Source organism: Brachionichthys hirsutus, chromosome 9 (assembly GCF_040956055.1).
Source record: "Brachionichthys hirsutus isolate HB-005 chromosome 9, CSIRO-AGI_Bhir_v1, whole genome shotgun sequence".
Classification (NCBI taxonomy): domain Eukaryota; kingdom Metazoa; phylum Chordata; class Actinopteri; order Lophiiformes; family Brachionichthyidae; genus Brachionichthys; species Brachionichthys hirsutus.
The window spans coordinates 8,504,589-8,525,664 of record NC_090905.1 but is presented as its reverse complement, the minus strand read 5'-3'; the positions used below and the strand labels follow the sequence as shown (position 1 = coordinate 8,525,664).

General features: G+C 42.9%; 2 protein-coding genes across 2 annotated transcripts in view; one reads left to right on the top strand and one right to left on the bottom strand.

Moving 5' to 3' along the window:
* Positions 1-195: 195 nt before the first annotated feature.
* rasl11b (RAS-like, family 11, member B) lies at positions 196-2,568 on the top strand. Its single transcript, XM_068743598.1, has 4 exons — positions 196-438; positions 530-586; positions 681-757; positions 1,318-2,568. The coding sequence occupies exons 1-4, from the start codon at positions 324-326 to the stop codon at positions 1,819-1,821; spliced, it is 753 nt and encodes a 250-aa protein (XP_068599699.1). The 5' UTR covers positions 196-323; the 3' UTR covers positions 1,822-2,568.
* A 545-nt stretch (positions 2,569-3,113) lies between these two features.
* The window catches only part of scfd2 (sec1 family domain containing 2), a 64,092-nt gene continuing 46,129 nt past the window's right edge, over positions 3,114-21,076 (bottom strand). The window contains exons 6-9 of the mRNA XM_068743707.1: positions 10,967-11,112; positions 8,604-8,738; positions 6,592-6,711; positions 3,114-3,540 (exon numbers count right to left, since the gene is read on the bottom strand). Of these exons, the coding sequence (XP_068599808.1) occupies positions 3,448-3,540; positions 6,592-6,711; positions 8,604-8,738; positions 10,967-11,112 (494 nt within the window). The 3' untranslated portion in view covers positions 3,114-3,447. The remainder of the gene's footprint in view (positions 3,541-6,591; positions 6,712-8,603; positions 8,739-10,966; positions 11,113-21,076) is intronic.

The window sequence follows — 21,076 nt, the reverse complement described above, 5'->3', positions numbered from 1 at the left end:
CTTCTCTGCAGATGAGAGCTGCTGCTTTGTCAGGACGCCCAGCGAGGGGTCCCACCTGTTCACGTGGACGCGGGAGCGCACGAGGGATAGGGGGAACGGCAGCAGCCAATCAGACGCGAGCGTCGCTCCAGCGCCTTAAAAGCGCGTGGAGCGCGCCGTGCGCTTCATCCGTCAGCTGCGCAGCGGTGTCGACGCTTCCCCACCACTGAGACGCTTCGAGCCTGGTTTTAGGATTACTTTCATTAAGTTGTTTTTACATTTTATTTCAGAGATTTATATATAAAAAAAACAAACAAGAACCGATTTCTTCAACGAACGGAAAAATGCGCCTCATCCACAACATGACGACCATTGCGGAGTGTCCGGCACCGGAGGTATCGGTCGCCAACCGGGCCATTAAAATGGCTGTAATAGGAGGCAGCGGAGTCGGGAAAACAGGTACGAAGATGCATCTAAAAGGGGGAGTATGTTTTGAATTCTATTTGTTTATGTCATTTTCTAACGTTGCGCTACTCCTTTTCTATTGCAGCGCTCGTGGTCAGATTCCTAACGAGGCGCTTCATCGGAGATTATGAGAGAAATGCCGGTGAGTAACCTCATATTTAGAGGTTGAAAATGGTCAAATGAGGTTATTTTGACATAAATCGAGGTGTTAAAACTCATCATTGCTGCCTCTGCAGGTAATCTCTACTCCAGAGAAGTCAAAGTGGACAGCGAACAAGTGACCATCCAGGTCCAAGACACTCCTGGTGTGGAGGTAAGGGCATCGACCCCTCCGCCTCTCCTCTTCAACACGAAACGTAGAGTACAGTCGATCCTTTCTGGGCTGATTGTTTAACGGAGCCAACGTGTTTCAGCACATGAACAGAAATCTGTTGTTAATCCAACACTGATATCACATCATCTAATTCACCGTCCGCGCCGGCGCCACATAAACCCCCCTCTTGACTGGGCATCAATCCAAACCCAAAGGAGAGTCTGCATGTAAATGCTCTTCTGAAGGAGAGCCTTTCAGTCTGACTGTCTAATCTCCTCTTTAGTCTAATGCGAGTCTGAGGCCAGGGTAAATGATACCCGGATCCCGACTCCTCCATCACCCACACCTCACTGTTCCTGCATGGGGAGTAACCCGAGAGCTTTTGTCTGCCTCAGTCAGCATTCCAGTCATGGCTTCAGATTGGTTTCGCTCAGAGAATGTCTAATCTGGACTGGATTGTATCAGTTTAGTGCAGATTAGACTCAATGTTTGTTCAGTATTTGGTTTTTTTTAGCTTGTCTTTTAATTGGTCCTCCCTTTCTCTCCCCCCCCCCCCCCAGTTGACTGACAACAGCATGGGCCTACCTGATCACGTGACCTGCTCCATCCAGTGGGCTGATGCAGTGGTGCTGGTGTACTCCGTGACAGACCATCGCAGCTTCAATCTGATCGATCAGCTGCACCAGCTGGTTGTTCGTGCCGCCGCCGGCGGCAACATGCCTCCCGTCATCCTGTTGGCGAATAAGGCCGACCTGCTGCACCTGAGGCGAGTCGACTCCCAACAGGGTCCTCTGCTGGCGGGAACGCTGGGCTGTTCTTTCTATGAAGTATCTGCTAGTGAGGATTACAGCCAGGTGCACAGCGCTTTCCACAGGCTGTGCTGCCAGCTAGCCAAGCAGCCGCCTCAAGCCTCCTCCAACGCCTCGCACAACTCTGCCAGCGCGGCCACGGAGAAGAGACGCTCGCCCCTGATCCCCCGGCCAAAGTCTCCAAACATGCAAGACCTGAAGAGGCGCTTCAAGCAAGCTCTGTCGGCAAAAGTCAGGACCGTCACCTCTGTGTGAGGACGACTAAGAAAGTGAAAGTGGTCCAGAGTGTCCACAGGAAGAAAGCAAAGAAAGTGGAAGGGAAAAGAGGACAGGGAAGACAAACGCTTCTCCACTGAAGTCCTGTTCCAGTGTGGCCCAGTGGTGCGTGTGGTTAGTAGCTGGAGGTGGCCGAACCTTTACAGAGGTGATGACCTCTGGGTGAGCAGGCGTCTGTCCTGTCAGACACCACGCGTGAGGAGCGGAGGACACAGAGACATGTGAGACCGACAGAATCCAGACTACATACAAAAAACTGTAAATCAAAGTCAAACAAAGCAGCTCTGAAGGACGCGACTGCTTATTGTTCATTGTAGCTCTGTTCTCGCCGTCGCTACATGGGACAGCTGGATGTTGGCATTGTTATTGCAACAACTTGATCTGGGGCTCTTTGCATCAGTGTGTGTGCATGTGCATCTCTTGCATGTAATACCTGCGATATATTTTTGCAGCATTCAGAATCATCATTGTGCACGATAGACTGGGAGGTGGCCTGGGGGTTATAGGGCGGCAGCAGGCAGTATGTAGCATGCGGTGTTCGTTTTCACTGATGCACTTTATAAAGATGAATAATCCAAAGGGCCTATTGTTATTTATTTGTTTCAACAATCACATTTTGTCCACAATAAAATGTTGAATTTGATTCCTTGCCTGTTTTCTCATTGCATTTGACCCCAGACCAGAAAGAAGTTTTCTCAAACTCCTTTTTGAATTTGGTCATGTCCTTGGTTTCAAAAGACTAAAAGAGATGTTTCTGTTCTGGCCTCTGGAGAAAAAAGGTATGGCTTATGAGAAAAAAAAAAAGCATGACGATACTTCCCACATCTCGAGAATAACTGATGCAAACACAGAAAATCACTGATATATATATAAAAAGCAGATGACATAACCTGAGCCGACTGGTAGATGAGTTCAGATAAGATCCTTTCCAATACATCCATCTGTGTGAGCATAGGTGGTTGAAATGACTGATCAGCTCCTCCACGATGTCTTCAATGATGGTGTGAATAAAGAGAGTAGGGAGAGGGTGTATGCCAGAGGGGCGCAGGTCAGTTGTAGGTGTGAGCGAATTAACGGCCTCAGCAGACGGCGTGAAGTGACTTGTTAATTATTCTGCATTAATTTGTCACCATGTGATGTGGTGGTGTGAATGGCTGCTAACGCGCAGTGTGCATTCTCTCCTCTGCTACAACACACACACACACACACACACACACGGTCAGCTTTAAAAAATAAATGAATAAAAGGCTAAAACCTGAGAAAGTGTTTGAAATGTCACTGATTTTATTTGCAATTAAATTCGAGGTAAGCGGTTCCTGATGCACTGCCGTACAGATACACCACAGAATCCTGGAAAAGGAGAATAAGCGGCAGACACGCTATACAGTTTCTTGGCTAGCTACAAGAAAAGAAGCCAATGGCAGAGTCAAGAATGCTACCTTTGATTTGAGATTTAAATCTGTAACAAAGGCAAGATGAGGACGGGAATGTTGCTTCGCTCTTGTAGCTCGGAGCTCATTACTCATGCCACTCTCACACCCGATGGGGTGTCGCGTGGAACATATGTGCACGTGGGTACATGCACGTGTTGCATGTGACGACCTTTTAAACGCCGATATCAGGCATCAGTCTTTGGGTGGCAAAGAGCAGCTCGGGGATATCTGTGGGTCTCAGTAACCTGGTGGACAAAACCAGCACCTGGAGCAGAGCAGAGCACAACACAATCATTAAGGTTAATTTGCTTCCTCATGCAATGAAGCACAAATGAGTTTCACGATGAGCAATGTGCATATTGACATTCAGCTGGTGATTGAATTGCTTGTTTTGGAAGCTGGTTTCTTCTCTTGATTAACTTTGACGTAGGCCGTGCTTGTTTTCATTGTTTTGTTGTCGAATATCTTTTGGTTGGTGATAATCCAGCAAAACGTTCTTGATGTAATGTGACTTTGGAGAATTAAACTATTGCTAGATGTAATCTTCATTATCTAATCAATTGTGGGCTTCTCATCATTTATATGTTATTTATTCAAACATGAGACAACAAATCGATATTTGACACCTGGTGTGAAAGAGAACACGGCGTCGATGCAATGAGTAAAAAGTAATGAATACTTTTGCTGTTGAGCTCAAAATCCACAAACGTTAAATAATTTAACCTTTAAAATATTTTGAGGGAGTGCTCGTTTAATTACTTTTCTGTTTGAAGTTTTTTTGGCATGCTCATCTGTGCCACTCTATTTAATTTGCAAGATTATATATTTAGCATCAAAACACATGGTAAAAATCACGTGAGGGTGACTGTGGCGCTTCTTCAGACACGAGTCAAACACGTGAAGCTGCTTTCACGTTGTGCTTTCATAGTTTACTTCTACAAAGTCAAGCTTTGCACTCATGACCTCCGCCCAGGAGCCCAGGCAGAGGCCATGTAATCGCCGGGGTTTGTCCGTCCGTCCGGATCCAGAACGACGTTAGGAAAAAATATTACATTTTAACATTGTCGGATTCAAAAATCAGTTACAAATACACATCAACGCCGATTCCCTTTTACTTTTCATGGTTGGTGTATAAACATACCAAGAACAATTTAGAACCTTTTGGTGATGATCCAGATCACCATGTGGACGGTGTGAATGTAATTATGAGGGGAACGATCTGCTTTTCTAGTTTTTTTTTCTGTGAGTAACCAAACTACCGACAGAAACGTTCAAAAACACATATGTACCTCTCACCTCCAGAGGGGACTCGGGGATTGACTCTGGAAACAATCTCAAATGGAACCTAACTCTCAAGTCCCCTCAGTTAGCGTTGGCTGTCCTGAGTGCTCTCTGGTACGAAGGAGAACTTGTTATGCTGTACAGCAGACTGAGCTCTGTTGGTTTAACTCTGGGTCAGCACCTAAAACTGGCTGCAGACCTGTTTGTAGTGGCGGAGTCGCTACATTACGGAGCAATTTAGTGAAATAAAACGGTGCCGTTTGTTACTGTCTAACTGTTCATCAAAGTCTGAGCCACAGTCATAGGTCATTACAGGACGTAATATGCATGTGCTGAGGTCAGCATGTGTGTGGGCCAGCAGGTTATTATTCACTACTATTATTATTCAGTAGTCTGATTACAGACGGAAGGCTTTGATCACTGCCTGGCCTTTCATTGGCTCTGGCCTCTTCCTCCAAGCCTTTTATTAAGACAAACCCATATAACCGGTTTGGTCTCCCTCTTCTTCTTCTTCCTCACACTCACATGCATTCATCTGCATGTTTTGCATGCGAGTGTGGCGTGCATGTGCAATCAACACTTAGTGCGCCGAAACAAGCAGGCAGCCACAACATCTCCTGCATGTAATTACTGCATCAGCGTGGGTGAAGATCCGATCGGTAGGTCAGTTAACGCTCGGTCTGAATGAGGTTGTTTGGTAAACATATCCTCCAAGAGTTCTCAAAATATGGCAGCAACACAGTCTCTCCATGGTTATCTCTGTTTACGTGATATCCTTGAGAGCAAATCGAGATTTTGTGACGTGGATGCTCATGGCTCGTCTTTTCATCATCTGCTCCCAGCTGATGAAATGTTTATAGAGGCTTAGTAACGCTAATGGCCTTAATAAAAGGGGAGCCACAGTGGATCTATCGCAGTTTGCAAGGGAGAAATATGCAAACGCCTTTGTTCATGGGAAAACTCATACTCTCCTATTTGTTGACTTGCCCTCCACTTTTAATATCTCACAGCCTCATATCACGGCAGAGAAGATCATATCTCGCTTTACCCCAGTCCTCTTGCTGTTAAATGGATATTAGAAAAAAAACTAATGAGTAGAATCCACTGGTTCTCCTCAGGTTGTGTTTTACCCCCTGTTCATATTTTACACTGCCAGTAGCAGGGACTTATATGAGAAGATATTCAACGAACCGTTATGCTCTGAGTTTATGCTCAGGAAGGTTTGAGATGATTCACCTGAAAGATGTAAAGTTTTTCATTTAAAGATCAGAACAAACCAAATAGAGTAGATGCAGCGTCCTGGAGACAATAATCAATGGTGAACTGCAATGTGAGATAAGACATAAGGACAACACTTTTGGCAAAGACTGCATTAACTGTGAAAGAGAAAATATTTTAAGGTCGGTTGTCATAGCGACCGAGTGCAAAACTGACATTTCGATCATCAAGAATGTGACACACACCTCTTGTAATCCTTGTCAAATTATCACCTTATGTTTTTTTGGGTTGGCATTTTCCATAGTTGTGTCCACTGAATAAAAACCTGCAGTTGTTGTATTAGGTTGTCTGTCCAAATACGATGGGCCCGATTTTGGATTTGGGTTGAGCAGGAGGTTCTTTGCGTGCCAGCAGCGATCAGCAATGGTCTCACGTCACCTCGATGGAGGTGACAATAATAAAGAAGGTGCCATGTACCAGATATATCAGTTACATTTCATAACAAAAAGAAAGAAAGGTGAGATGAGTCACGCTGAGCTGGTACCACCCAGTGGGAACCCAATTTAAGATTACAGAGGAATCCCAGCTCAGAAAAAATGTACGCCTGTGGGGCTTTGTCTCAGAGCATCAGCCGTGCATGGCAGAGGTTTGCATTTCCATTACAACAAGGGTATCAGTGCACCTTTAACTGACAACTGCTGCTCTCAACATGAAGCCTAAAGAGCTCAAAGCTAACACGACAAAACATGAACAAAGAAAGAGAAACCGAAAAGGACACGCGCTGTAAATAACTAAACGCTGAATCCTGCCCACTCACCTGGGCCCCTGGTTTGTGTGTGGCAACAGTCTCTTTGATGAGACGGAGCTCTGAGGGCATGACTCCACCAACCAGGAAGAGGAAGAGCACAGTGTTGTCGCTGGGATGTGGACGATTCACCTGGAGTTAAGGGGAGACATTGGGATTGGTCAGCATTGATCTGTGCCTTATTATATAAGAGTCTGTGATAAACACTCTCATTGGAGGCTGAGCAGTCCCTAATCAGTGACATTATGGTACTGATCAGGTTGGACCCGATACAACGGATGTCTTCGTGCTCATAGGTTGGCGGATGTGGACATGAAAGCAACCGCACACATGAACACTCTCACACAACACATTCAGACACACCAGCATGTCAAAGCTGTCGCATAACAGAAACGTGCCGTGTGGAAAACAAAGTGTCTCTTAAAGACGAAAGTCAAGTCTGGACGCTTCTGTTTCTGCGGCGACGTCTGTGACTGGCTGTGGGATAATGCCTCTGTGCCATTGGCTGGCAAATTCTAGAGAGGACACATCTGCTGCCTGTGAATGCTGACAAGCGTAGCTGCAGGGGGCGGACCCGAGGCGAGGGAGGCTGTACACGTGTAGCACCACCAGGCTGGGGAGGAGCGTGTCGAGGATGATTCAACATGTGTTTTGTAAAGAAATGTGAGATGCAATGTTTTCTATGTCGGATTTTGTGTCTAGAAGACATTTGCAGCACCTCATCCCAGGCTCGCCATGTGCAAATGAATCACAGCACGTTTGCAAAATGTGACAAAGCGCTGTTGCTGCGAGCGTCTGAACCATGTGCACTGCCACGAGACAGACAGGAAGGAGGGGATTCTGGAGGTGTGGAAATGAGGTGTGAAATGTGACTCTGAGTGTGTGTGTGTGAGGAAAAGAAAATGTTATTCTGTGTCCTGGTAATAAATTAGAGGAGCTGCACACTCGCACTTCTTTTGGTAATGTTTTTGAAACACCAAGCTGCTGGCAGGGAGCTGCCTTTGTCTCAGGATAAGATTTGCTGCAGACATTAAAAATGTCACGTTTCAAATCGGTGCATTCAAGACCTACACTGTCATGATCAGTAAACAAACAAAACAAACAAGCAAACAACAGAATTCACTTTGAAGCATAAAGAATTCGTCACTGATCTGACAAGTTGCACTCCAAAATAAAAGCTCTTGTCCACAAACTCACGACATCTCATAGAAACATGTCTATTATTATTATTGCTTGTTTGTTGTAGATAAAATGGATCTAAAATTGACCTTAGATGAGACGGCTGGGCCATGGCCATCCTCTCAAATCCTGATGTACCGAGGAAAGAATGCTTTCATAAGGAAGATGATGGAGAGCGCGCGTTCAACAGCAGGTAAATAAACTGATTCATAAATGTGGGAAATTATGAAGGAATTAATACAACTTGGATTTGGATTCATTTAATACTAATCGCTGGACCATCAGATGTCAATGCAGTCAGTTTAATGTGACACAGCAACGGCGCCAAAGCTGTAAGATGCTCATAACGCAGACTGAAGGGTCCTGTGTGTAAAACACAGCGGGGTCTGTGCTTAAAAATAGAAGAAGTTCATATTTATAGACTTAGACGGCCAAAGTTCTTTCCTAATTTGTACAAAAGCCGGTCATGGTTACACAACCAGCCTGATCGGCCCTAATCATCAGAGTAAACATGTCCAGATGTGGGAGAGTCGGCGCACGGACAGTAATCTGCTCCGTGGTGGACATATACCCACAAGCCCAAAATTACATGACTGCTGGAGGAAGAATATTTACATAACCCCAATGTACAGGAGTCTTCTTCTGGTGATTTCATAATGTTGGTTGTTATTCTACAAAGTGAATGTTGTACCGTTGCAGACATGGAGAGAACATACAAACTCCACACGGAAAGGAATCCAACCTGGAAACTTCTTGCTGTGAAGCAATGGCACAGTCCATAAGGGGACGTGACAGATTTGACAGTTCTGAGCCCGTTGCATGTGAATGAGCGTGAGATGACCGACCTTCATGAACATGCTGAAGCCGGTTTTCAGCAGGTCCGTGAGGCCTCCAGACATGTACTCTATGTCTGGACATTCAGGCCTGTCGGGGTGGAAGACCTCCTGTAGAATCTGCCGCAGGAAGGGACGATGGGTCGCCTTGAAAACACCAACAGAGACATTTGAACATGACAAACCCAAAACCCACATGCTTTATTTATAGCTGTGTAAAAGTACAAGTATAAACAATGGATGTGTGTTTAAACGTGATTGAAGAGCTGTTTGGTGGGGTGTTTTCTATTAAGAGCCCTTCTTCTCTGCGTGTTCGTGTGAATGGATGGAGGTGAGAGAGCGTAGTTATAAACAGCTCAGCTCGACCGAACAAGCCGCTAATTTATGAGTCACTTCAGGAAGCGGAGCTTGAACACTCCTGCACAGGACGGACAATTCTGTCGGCGCTTCGGAGGTGGTTAATTTCAGCACTTTGGCCTTAAATGAGTGAGTGAAGGAGATGAATCAATAGTTCTGGTCCTCTTTTGTCAAGTCCTCCATTTGCTCAAGTGTCTAAGAAGGTCACAAGGCCATACATCATGTCTTATATATATATATGTATATATATATGGATGCTACTCAGTCCTGCTGCAGGCGGTGGTCCATCATCACTTCTGGTAAACCTACATGACACAATCCAACTTCTCTAGACTTTCTCATCTGTCAACTAGAGGTAGGCATCAGCTCCAGGTTGTACTGCAATATTTTCAATTGCAGTACTGATAAACATAAAATAATAATAATTGCAGTTATGCTATGGAAGATGATGACAAAGCCACACAAATTCCGATCCGATTATTCACACTGAGGTCAACTTCCATGTGGTTTGTGCCGTTCAAACCGCATTGGAAAGGCCACATATGAGCTAAATCTAAACATGGTCATATTAAATCCATGTTTTATACACATTTGTATTTGTACGTTGAGCCGGGAATAAACACTGTGAGCTCTTTAGGCTTCATGTTAAGAGTAGCAGTGTATATATATATATATATATATAAACAATCTTGAAGGCGTGAATGAAGACATTTAATTTGTTTTTGGGTATTTTGCAACTGTTTAGAATCTAAATAATAAAATGTTCAGCTAAAAAGTGAATATGGTCAATTTGTATTTTCTAAAGCTCAGCACATTAGCATTGTCAATGTGAGCATGTTGATGTAAATACTCTATTTTCACTAAGTACCTCATAGCTTCTTCTCACATGGCTTCCGAGAGTTTCGATAGAGCGTTCACGTCTTTGAAGGAGCTGAACTCCAGAGCCTTGACCAAAGCTTTGCAAAGTGCTTTCAAATATTCTTAAAAGCTGATCGATGACAAATGAGAAAAGGGCTCAGCTTCTCCCCCACCCCCACCTAACCCAGAAAAGAATGTACCATTTATAGACCTCAAACCAAAGAATTCAAGCCCTTTTTTTCATGGGAGTGAAGTTCGCCTTCTCCAAGAGCAATAAAGACCCAGATATAACTTGGAAAAGCTTTATTGGAGTACTCTCGATAGTCTTAAAATGGAAATAGTCTGAATATTTTCCAACACTGGATAAGTGTGAGCGAGGTAAGGGCCATAACCTTTCCTGTGGATGTTTACAAAGGAACTCTTTGGAAAGAATCTATCCAACAAACTGTTGATTCAAGCATTACATATGCACAGAAGCAAAAGGATATTGAAATGCATCCAGATGTTTCTGCCCGCAAGTATTCTCTCACCTCAATGTGTCCCGGAGGAGCAGCCAGATCCAGCTGTCCATGTTGTTTAAACATGGACAGGAGCATGGAGATGACATTTTCACTAGAGTTGGTTTATTTATCTGTAAGCAGCATTGCTAAAAAACACTGAATGGATTTTTAAACTTTGTTATTTTGTGATTGTTCGTGACAATAGCGTTGATGGAAGTAAGTGCTCTTTGAGTGTTTTCCAGTTGTTAATAATTTAGATAATGATAGATAAGTGCTCAGAGGTACTGCAACATGATGAGGAATGAAAACTCTAATCCCACTGAACCACCGCTGTGCTAAAGGTCTTATTTCATTTTTTGTGAGAATAAAAGCTGTCACATGACCTACAGGAAATAAGACTACAATACGAGTTTGCGACCTGCGCCTGTCAAAGTAACGTCTAACGAGGGGAGACTGTCTAGAAGAGGTAAGAGTTTTTGATAAGGCCAACGCCATCAGACGTCTCAGAGGCCACTCAGTTATGTAAGCTGCAAAAAAAAGGGATAAACTTAGGAAGAGGCTCTGAATGACTGAATGAACGCTGTAATGCAACATAGAGCGGGACGAAAACAATACGAGCAAAAAGGAGCAGCTAAATCTGCGTGTGTGTGTGTTTTAAACCTGGTGAACGCCATCACTGGCTGTGTACACAGTCCGCAGCTGCTTCAGGTGTTGTCTGGTGTGGGTCAAACCCCGGAGCGTCTCAAACAACTCCTCTACAGCCGAATGGGCTCCCTCTGTGGACAGCTCCTCTGAGGTTGAACATCCTAACACACACACACACACGTGCAAAACAGGTTTTACTGCGTTGGGTCTTTATTGGTACATGAAGGCTGCAAACTGAACACGTTTTCTCAAATATCACTGAAGACAGGGTTTGGGAATGAATATTGAATCTAGCAAATGATATAAACACAGTTTACAGGTGGTGTACTTTAACAAACTCCTCACAGGGATTTTCTTCTGCATTGCTTGAAATTTGGTTAGAATAATTTCAACACTTTAAGTAAATAATATCAAATATTTCTTAGAAAGGCATGGCCAAGGCAGCGCCACAAAACAGGAATTTCTGAGGCCATCTGTCCAATTTGCACCAAATTTTACATATTTGACGAGGCCTGGCCTGAAAACATCCACATACCAATATGTAATTACACTAACAGCGCCACCTGCTGGCAACAGGAACTACCTCTAACTAACAGGAACTAAGCTTGACTTCACTTCAAGGTCTTTATCCATCAGAATACTTTATATACTTATAGCGTTTATTAGAAAATAAAGAATAACTTACTCCAGCAAGCACAGGAGTAAAAGCTATAGACATAGATTATATCCTTTGTGTCACACAAACCAGATGTTTGTTTCTCGTTAGTTATTTAAACATTTGTATTCGCCACTGTTTTATTTATGTGAACAAGTTTTTGCTAATACTGCTGAAGACAGATGAATAGCAATTTGTGAATATATTTATTGTCTATTGTTGCAGAGTTGGAAACTTGCTGCCAAACTTTGAAATATTTTATGTATTTACTTTGCTGGTGTTATCTCTGAATTAACCATTTCATTTGGGGTATAATACTGGTCAAATGAAAAAACGTTTTGTCTCAAAACACAATGTACATTATAAATGAGCCTCTTGTGGTGGGGGAAGACTGTCGTCTTGTTATACTAAATTTATATTAAATCGCATAACTGCACCATTCCTTCAAGGCTGACCTGAGAAAAAAGCATAACATGGAAACAAAATAATTGCATTTGCTCCAAATGACCAGGAATATATAGAGGGTTTCTTTTGGTGGGTAATTTTCCCAGCTGGGTGTGCACTGGAACCAATTATAAAGGTAAACGCATGGCAGCAAGAGGACAAGAGCTCCTTTGTGCAAGCAGAAAATACTGCTGTCTAATCAAAGTCTAATGTTCCCTGCGCTATAGAGAATTGCATAGGAAAGCAATGCACTGCTATGAAACAAAATGGCTAGAATTTGATGTAAAAGGAGGGAAAAGGAGAGAGGCCATGAAGCAAAGAAGTCGGTGGTGATATATATATATACACACACCAGTATATGTAATTTGAAAGCAAATACTGATTTACTTCCTTTGCATTTTGTAAATCAGTTAAAATGTAATGTTTTTAAACACATTATGACGTAACCTCCTTATGATCTGTCCCTAATAAAATAAAGAAACAAATTGGCCCAACCTGATTTGGTTAGAAAATAGAAAACAAGCAAAAGGTTTTCAGCACAACTGGCAAATTATATTTATTGTGACATGTACCTCCCCCCTTTGCTGCCCTACATGCCGGGACTGGCATGAGGGGTAGTGAGTCAGCAAGTACCTCCCCCTCAATCTGCAAAGGCTGCAACTTTAGTCTTTTACCATTACGTGCGATAACATGAAAATAATGCACAAAACCTTAATCACAGCTAATATGCATTGATTGTCACAAATGTCTGCTTTTATATCCCTTTTATCAAACCCGGCTTCTGAATACAAAATAAATCGTTCTCAGAAAAAGGTTAGAAGTTGGAATTGCTCATCAGATTACTTGTGCCACCATAACATTTCTATTCAACAAAGAAAAGTGAAAGGAAGCTCTTACTAACAGCCTGTGAGTGCACATATTACAAAGCCCCGCTTTGTAAATAAAAGGAATGACAGACACGTATATGAGCAACACATGAGTGCAGATAACATGAAAACTTTAAGGACATATGGGAAAAATCTCCACTTTGCACAATGACTGTAACAGGCTAAATTGATAATGCCCCCTCCCCAAACCTTTCTCCTCTGGTTGTAAATACATAACTTTCCACAAAGTTGAAAAATGTCCTGCATAAATACTGCGACTTAATCTTATTTGGCACATGATGTATGTTGAGGAATACATCAATGTCTCCAGAGTAAAATCAAATCCGCTAAACAACTTGAGTGTGCCAAGTTTAATCTCTGATTCTTGTTCTGTGTATGTTTCCCTCCCATACAGACGACATCATATTTAGCTTGCCGATCTTTGTTTTGAGTTGAACTTGAAGAATGTAAAGTGTCTGGCCCCTAGATTTGCTGCACTGGCTGAGATGAACTCAAGCAGGGCTATCTGACAGAGCTGAATATGAAGATGGGGGGGGGGGGGGGGGGGGGGGGTGTTATCGCTCCAGACACTCAGAGATAAGAGAGGCAAAACAAACTACAACTGATGTTTGGTGCTGAGGATTTATGTCCAAGAGCTACACGATGAAAGACAATGCTAAAAAACAACAAGAGACAATCAGAGATTGCAGACCCTCGCCTCCAATAGACTATTCGATCTTGTGAGACAGTAAACAGGGCTTCCGGATCAGAGGGGCCAAACCTGCGCTAGCTTGCTGCTCCGGAACGGGAAAAGATACAACTACAGCTGTAACATATATGAAACTAGAATGAACTATGAGTGTGCACACCAAATTTGAAGTCTCTAGCTCCAAAATTGAGGTCAGAATGGACTCCTGAAAAATTGCAATTTTAGAACGAAAATTAGCTCTCAGATTCGGATTGTGATCCGGATCCAGCCGAAATTAGTCATGGTCATAGACCTTTAAATAAATACCTAACCTAACCTATGTGAGATTTTTTTTCAGATCCATACCGCCATGCGTTTTGAAGAAATTAAGAAAAATGTCAAAAATTTCAAGTCGATTGGGTTACTAGTTTTTGAGTTATGCGCGCGGACAGACAAACAAACAAACAAACAAACAAACAGACAAGCAAACAGACAAACGGACCCAATTGCAATACCCTCGCCTCCCCTTCGGCGAGGGTAACAACAACATGCAAATATGCTGTAAATTTAGTTCCATTATTTGAGAGTAAGAAAAGTTGGCTGAAATTTGACTTGCTGGGATATAAAACCTAGGCAGGAAGGCTTGCATGAATACGTCTGAATTGCATGACTGCAGTGAGAACGCTGGCTGATTTGCTGCCAAAGCACACATTGCAGGTTTAGGTCAAGGTCTGGAAATTGCTTGTTTGGTTGTTGCTCATGACAATTCAGATCCTAAGAAGACGAAGGACCATCTATGCTTGGCTTTGAGACTGAAAACCTGTGTCTCAATTCCTGTCACGCCACCCACTACAGCAGCATCACACCCCACTGACAGCAGCACGCACGGCCCCATGTCTCTCACGCAAACATGTGCGCTGAATTCCAGTTTGTGCAAATCAAAGGCAGTAAAATGCCTTTTTAATAGCCACCTGGCATCATATCTCACCTTTATGATTATACCTTTGGCAAAACAGAGGGTGAAATGAGGGCATGCATGCCATGCGATTCCAAATATCATCTGCATCTACTGTACGCACGCATATTTCCGAGTATGAGCTACTTCAAGGCAGCCATCAACGTGTCTGGGAAATGATCAAGTCATGTCTGGGTTTGACTCATCCCTGCACTGCTAACAGACAGAGTGGGAACACCGGCAGAGAATGCAGTCTGACCTTGATGTGGATCCAAGAAGACAATAGCCAAGAAATGGACGACGAGCGCTTTCTTAAATAGTTCCAACGGAGCTGGTGGTGAGCAAGTGTCACGAAAGGTGACGTGAACGCAACCTATAAGCTGTGACACTTGAAACGTGGAACCTTCCAACCACAAATGAATATAATTTACAAGCTGTGACAGTAAGAACTCACAATGTGCAGCTCCCTCCTGTTCACACTACACAGCCACGACTGCAAGAAATGCAGAGCTCTGTTGGTAAGGTTGCGTATGAAGACCATTTTTAGTGACCAGATTGCAAACATCATTACTTCAGTAAATCACCAACCGGCTTGCAAGATGCATCAGCCCTTTTCTTTTTATAATTCAATGCTACAAAACTGTGGTTGGATTAAAATGATCACTCTAACATACAACATTATGCAACTGTAGAGCAATTAGAATGAATGGCTAAATGACGAGAGTAAATAAAGAAGCCTTAAAAAAAAAGGGATGTGGAAGTAATCATCACGACATTATTATGCTTACATGAAACCTCGAGCAAATAACACGGGGAACAATTTAACTAGGAAAACAGTCGGTTCCCTCGACAACCGTCAAAAGACTGCAAAAATCATCTATGCATGAAACAAACATCGGAACTAATCATCCTGCACTTATCAGCGGAATGCAGGCAATGAGACTACTTAAATATCGCTGCTTATTTTGAAGCCTGATCAAAAATTCTGGTCTGGTCTAAGAACAGAATGAGAGTATGTGACTTTCAGAGGGCGAGGGGAACCAATAGTTTCTGTCAGTTTAGGAGATCCTGTGTGGAATACTGGAAGAGTAAAATCTCTCTGCTGAGTCACCTCAGTATGAAGGAAGAGGAAGAAAGATGTAGCCAGTACCATACAAGAATAAAAAATGCTCACTATGGCAACCATGTCTTTTTAGGTCATGAGGAAATCACCATGGGTCTTAAGGAGCCAGAGCGGCTGCCTGTCTCGCTCTGTCTGTACCCTACGGCTGGATCCACGGCCGTCTGAGTTCTGGTTTTAAACCTTAATCCTTCTACTTGAGAGAAAACACAAGACCTCCTAACTTGGGTTCCTTCATAGACTCTTTATGGGTTACAGAACAATACTCATCTCTCTGTCTGTCTGTCTCTCTCTCTCTCTCTCTCTCTCTCTCTCTCTCTCTCTCTCACACACACACACACACACACACACAAATTTAACGAGTGTAGAATAAAAAAAAAGTTCCAATTACTATTTAATAACTATCATTTTTTTAAACTAATATATCTGTGAAGGTGCGGCTCCTTAGGTGACACGTGTTGACAGTTTAATGCCCAAGATTTGGCTTTTTACTTCTGGAGGTTGTATTTAGCATTTAGCTCAACATTTTATAACGCTGTTGATTTACGAACTTTATCCTGCTGCACAAACACAAGTGTAATTGTTAAAAAAACTGGAGAAAAAACATTTGCATCATAACTCTTTGATTAGGAATTGAAATATCATCATCATCAATTATCAAGCATGTACTCCATTAGACCGCTGAAGGTGTACTGTGTTATCTGGCAGCATGATGTGAGCAGCAGATCCTTTAAGTCCAGTATGTTGTGAGGAGGGGCCTCCATGGTTTGGACTTGTTTGTGCAGCACATCCCACAGATTGGATTGGAATGGGATTTTGGGGATTTTGGAGAACAAGTCAACACTTTGAACTCGTGTTCCTCAAAAAAACTCAATTTCATGTGTCCATGGTCCATGGCTTACACTCACTTGCTCATTGTACGTGCCAACAATCTAGCCCTTGTCAAAGCTCACGCTTGACCCTTTTCTCTGCTTTCAATTAAGTATGAGGGACAAAATGTTTCTTACTGCTTAATATACCCCGTCCACGATGACACTGACCACATACCTGTTCTGTTCTATCTGCCAATAAGAATGAAGGAATGAAAGAACAGACACGTAGGGCACCCCCCTGAGGGATAAACATCTTGTTGCAACCAGGTAAATCTAGAACCACTGCAGGTATTAAAAAATGGCAGCAATACTTTTGCATTCTTTGTAGTGATTAAGTTATTACTCATGGAAGAGTCACATTTCCCCCTTTTCATTTCAAATACAATGGATTCTCCCACACAAAAGGAAATTCATGAGCAGAGTACTGACCACAGAAATATAAACTTTCATCATTGCAAAATATGTTCTGATGCTTATCTAGTGTGTGCGCTTTGATATTGTTCCTCCTGCTATTAACCTCACTTTTTTCTGCTATTGGATACACTTTCTTTTTGATGTTCTGTAATAACAGTGTTGTGTATAACGTGTAATGGTGTGTGTGTGAACGGTGACGTGTATAATAATTACACACACGCACAGTTTCGATGTAAAGCAGAGCGATCTGGCACAGAGAAGCCCAATGACTCCAGACACAAACACAATTACAACTCTGCACGCAATGCAACAGAGGTCCCCTCCTTCACATGGGATGACGGAGGAGAGGGGTGTAATGGTGGGACGTTAAACAAACATCTTTTCCACATTGGATCTTTGGCTGTCTGGCTGACGGGTCTAATAAATTTCCGAGTAGTTACATAACTCCATCCCAGTGCAACACCAGGTGCTTATCCCCGTGTCTACAGCAAAACATCTCCACCAGATTGATTGGATGCAGAAAACAAGCTTTGCATACAAACATGCATTAATAATTTAGTATGTGTGTGTGTGTGTGTGTGTGCGCGCAGGCATAATAAAACGAGAATTAGTTCCTTGCTATTCTATGAATTTGCACACGACCCGATTGATATTGATGAGCCTCTGAGGGGACTTGATAAACTGACTGTTGTGAAATGAGAATTGTTAATCATTTACTGCGATGAACACTGTGTTCACTATTATTTTATTTTGGGTTTGGTGCATCTCACCTGTCTGCAGGATTTAAGTTTCAGTGGTTGAAAGCTCAGTTGTCTCCTCAACATCACATGAGCTAATAACAAACAGTGTTTGCATTGAATAAGCACATCATAACTCCTAAAAGCTTAGGGTCTCTCTTTGTGTGGACTACCTGCATACACACACACACACACACACACACACCTACACACACAAATGTGTGTACGAACATCTGGCATGTTTGCAGAAGCTTTGTGAAATATGAGAACTTTAATTAAAATGGAACATTCACTTTCAAGATTTAATTACCTCTTAGGCGCCAAAGTATTTTATCACACAATGGGTCTGCAATAATAAAAAAATGTTATGCAATGAACAAAAGAAGAAAAAAACAAGACACCTTTCACACAAAAACTCTTACGTAAGTATGAAAGACTTATCAGCCATATGTCAAGAAATATATTCAGGACTATGTGAAAAATTACTCTTATTATAAAATGACTTAATTGGTGCAAAAGTGTCATCTCAAGTGCAATAAGTGATATTATTGTGGCATCAGGGAAAACTGCTACAGGAGGCAGAAACCTTCTACAGGAGGGAATCTCGCCAAGCTCCAGAAATCATGCTAATAACCTTGCACTCAGGAAGCACGCCTCCCTGCAGGAGGGAGTAACGACCCAGCTGAACCTGTCGTGTTACTCCCAAACGTTCCTGCATGTAGTGAAAGAATGTCATTAGCACCGTGATGACTGAGGGCATGTGCCTGAGCCAAGATGGGATGAGACAGCGTTGTTTAATTTAGCAAAAATATGCACCGGTCGTGTGCACATGCATGGATAAGCTGTGTGCACCATCCAACGCAGGTGAAAATGTGTTCACCTGTGTGCGTCTGAAGCGGTAGGGGGACAGTTTTCATCACTCCTTCATTGGAGATCATTCCTCCTCGGCGGCTGCACACAGCAGGCTATTCCACACGAACAGTGCTCTCTGTGAGACGCTCGTGCTGAGCTCAGCAGCTCCCTCCACAGTGGTCCAAATCTTTATTGGATGAACTGTGCCACAAAGAAATACTATACCGCCCCCATGAGGACGACACCAAAAAAGGCAGGTAATCATCTACTGCGCACGGAGATGGCATCAATGACAGCTTCTTTTACAGACAGAATACAGCGGAATGAATAGTGTGTAGTTCCTTCAACAAGCTAAACAGTATAAAACTTTAATACAGGATATCTGTAATAGGCTAAAGTCTTTGAGGGTATGTATGCCTATGAGACAAGTAAATATTCTACCTATGACAGATAATCCTCTGTTGGTCAGAGCTCCACCAGAACAAAATCTCATCTGCCACCACGATGTAAAGCTGTACACAAAGGACACGTGTTCAGCCAGATCTTAGGGAAACTACTATGGCATTAAATAACTAGAAGAGCACTCAGAGAGCGCAGACCTCCGCCAAACAGCTCATTCCCCGCGTAATTAAATTTACGCCGTCCACATGGTGATCTGGATCATCGTCAAAAAGGTTCTAGATTGTTCTTGGTATCTTTATACACCAACCATGAAAAGTAAAAGTGAATCGGAGTTGATGTGTGTTTTTTTAAAACTGATTTTAGAATCCGTAAATGTGGTTTTTAACTTAAAAATGTAATATTATTCCCTTGACCTCACTCTGGATCCGATCAGGATGAATTTCGGTGGTGAGATCGAGGTCCCCACCCTACATGAGTATGTCAAATCCCATAAACATTGGTCAATAATCAACAGAGATATTGAGGAACAAATTTTGAAGCTTCATTGACTGCAACGTTACAGAACATTTCAAATTGATCCGTAATCCTGGTAATATTCCCACCATTTCCTGAAATTTTCATCAAGATCCGTCGGTAACCTTTTGAGTTACCTTGCTAACATAAATACAAACAGACCGGCAAAAACACAACCTCCTCGGCGGCGCTAACATTGATCTGAAATGTAAATATATCACTGCTATGTCCACTTGTAAGGCACATTGTTCTGCTACCTGAAGATGTCAGGCTGATCCTCCCTGACAAAGCCAACACAAAGTCTGATTTGTCCCAGAAACATGCATGATGTAACGCACACATTCGTATCCACACAACACCGTGCACGTTTTGAAATGAGATCAAGTCACAGAGGTTTTAATACACTTAAGTATTAAAACCTTAAATCTACTTTAAGTTCTTATCTACATAACAATTTCAATGCCAGTTCATTCCTCAGCTCACTTTATTTAATCTTAAAATGAGAAAAGATGCTGAGGCCCCTGCATTGATGACCGAATGCTGCTTTTCTCACCAAGCATGAGAGGAGAGCAAAAATGGAATCCATGGTCTCATTTCAAACGTCATTCTGAGATGATGAAATTACAAGTATTTTTTCAATCTGTGTATAAAATCCGAATAAACATAGTATAGCAGCTGGTTGGACATATACAGTTTGTGAATCAGCACAAAGTGAAAAAGCCTCAAGAAAGGCGAGGTCAGGAATAAAGTTAAGCAACATGAGCAAACAGGGACTTCCTCCCGGAGGGTGAAATCGGCACCTGGATTTCTCATTACTGCTGCGCTCTGGGGCAGCACAGCAGCAAAGAGCACATGCGGCTCGGAGGAAACAAGCTCACAGCGCTGCTCTTCTCCAGCGTTGCCTCCAACGTGCACACAAACACATGCGGGCAAAGAGTTCTGGGAAAATGTACTGGCTAATAGGGGCTCAATGGACCGGCTCCCCAGTTTTCTTCAGTAAGCATTGAGGCACGGGGCCTTTCTGTTTAAATATGAGTGTTAACAACAAGCCAAGCTCACACACACACACACAGAGATTGTACTGCGCTGTCCTGACGCTTGCAGAGCTGTTTCACACTGCTGTTTTAATCAGTGCTCCATCTCGCCACAACTCACTGACTCTCTGATCCAGTTTGCTTCCGTCTGACTACGACTTCACATTCATCCATTTCCATCCTGTGATGTGCAGAAAATTCATTGGGCAAGCATTCATTCTTCATGTCCCACCCCTCCCCCCCTACATTCCTCTCACATTGAGGTCTTCACCTGGGGACCTGTGAGGCCCTGTGGAATTCTGCCATATACTGTGGAGAGAAAGGCATTAATCAAATTTGGAGCAAAACAAGGAGGCGAGGGTGGCAGGGGTGGATTTTAAATCTCTCACATCTGTCGAATCATCGCCCTTGATTGGCCTCCCTGTACTCCACCGGAGTAAAGGATGTTCCAGACACATGTAAGAACATGCATTAATATGGAAATGCTCTCTTAAAACCATTATAACCAAAAACAGGTTTAAAAAAAACTGCAAAACCCTTTTAAGACTCAAGTCGTAATCTGGCTAGGAACAA

Coding starts and splice junctions, on each gene's coding strand:
- rasl11b (XM_068743598.1), top strand. CDS start 324: ATGCGCCTCATCCACAACATGACGACCATTGCGGAGTGTCCGGCACCG. Junction 587..680: donor AGATTATGAGAGAAATGCCG/GTGAGTAACCTC, acceptor CTGCCTCTGCAG/GTAATCTCTACTCCAGAGAA. Junction 758..1,317: donor AAGACACTCCTGGTGTGGAG/GTAAGGGCATCG, acceptor CCCCCCCCCCAG/TTGACTGACAACAGCATGGG.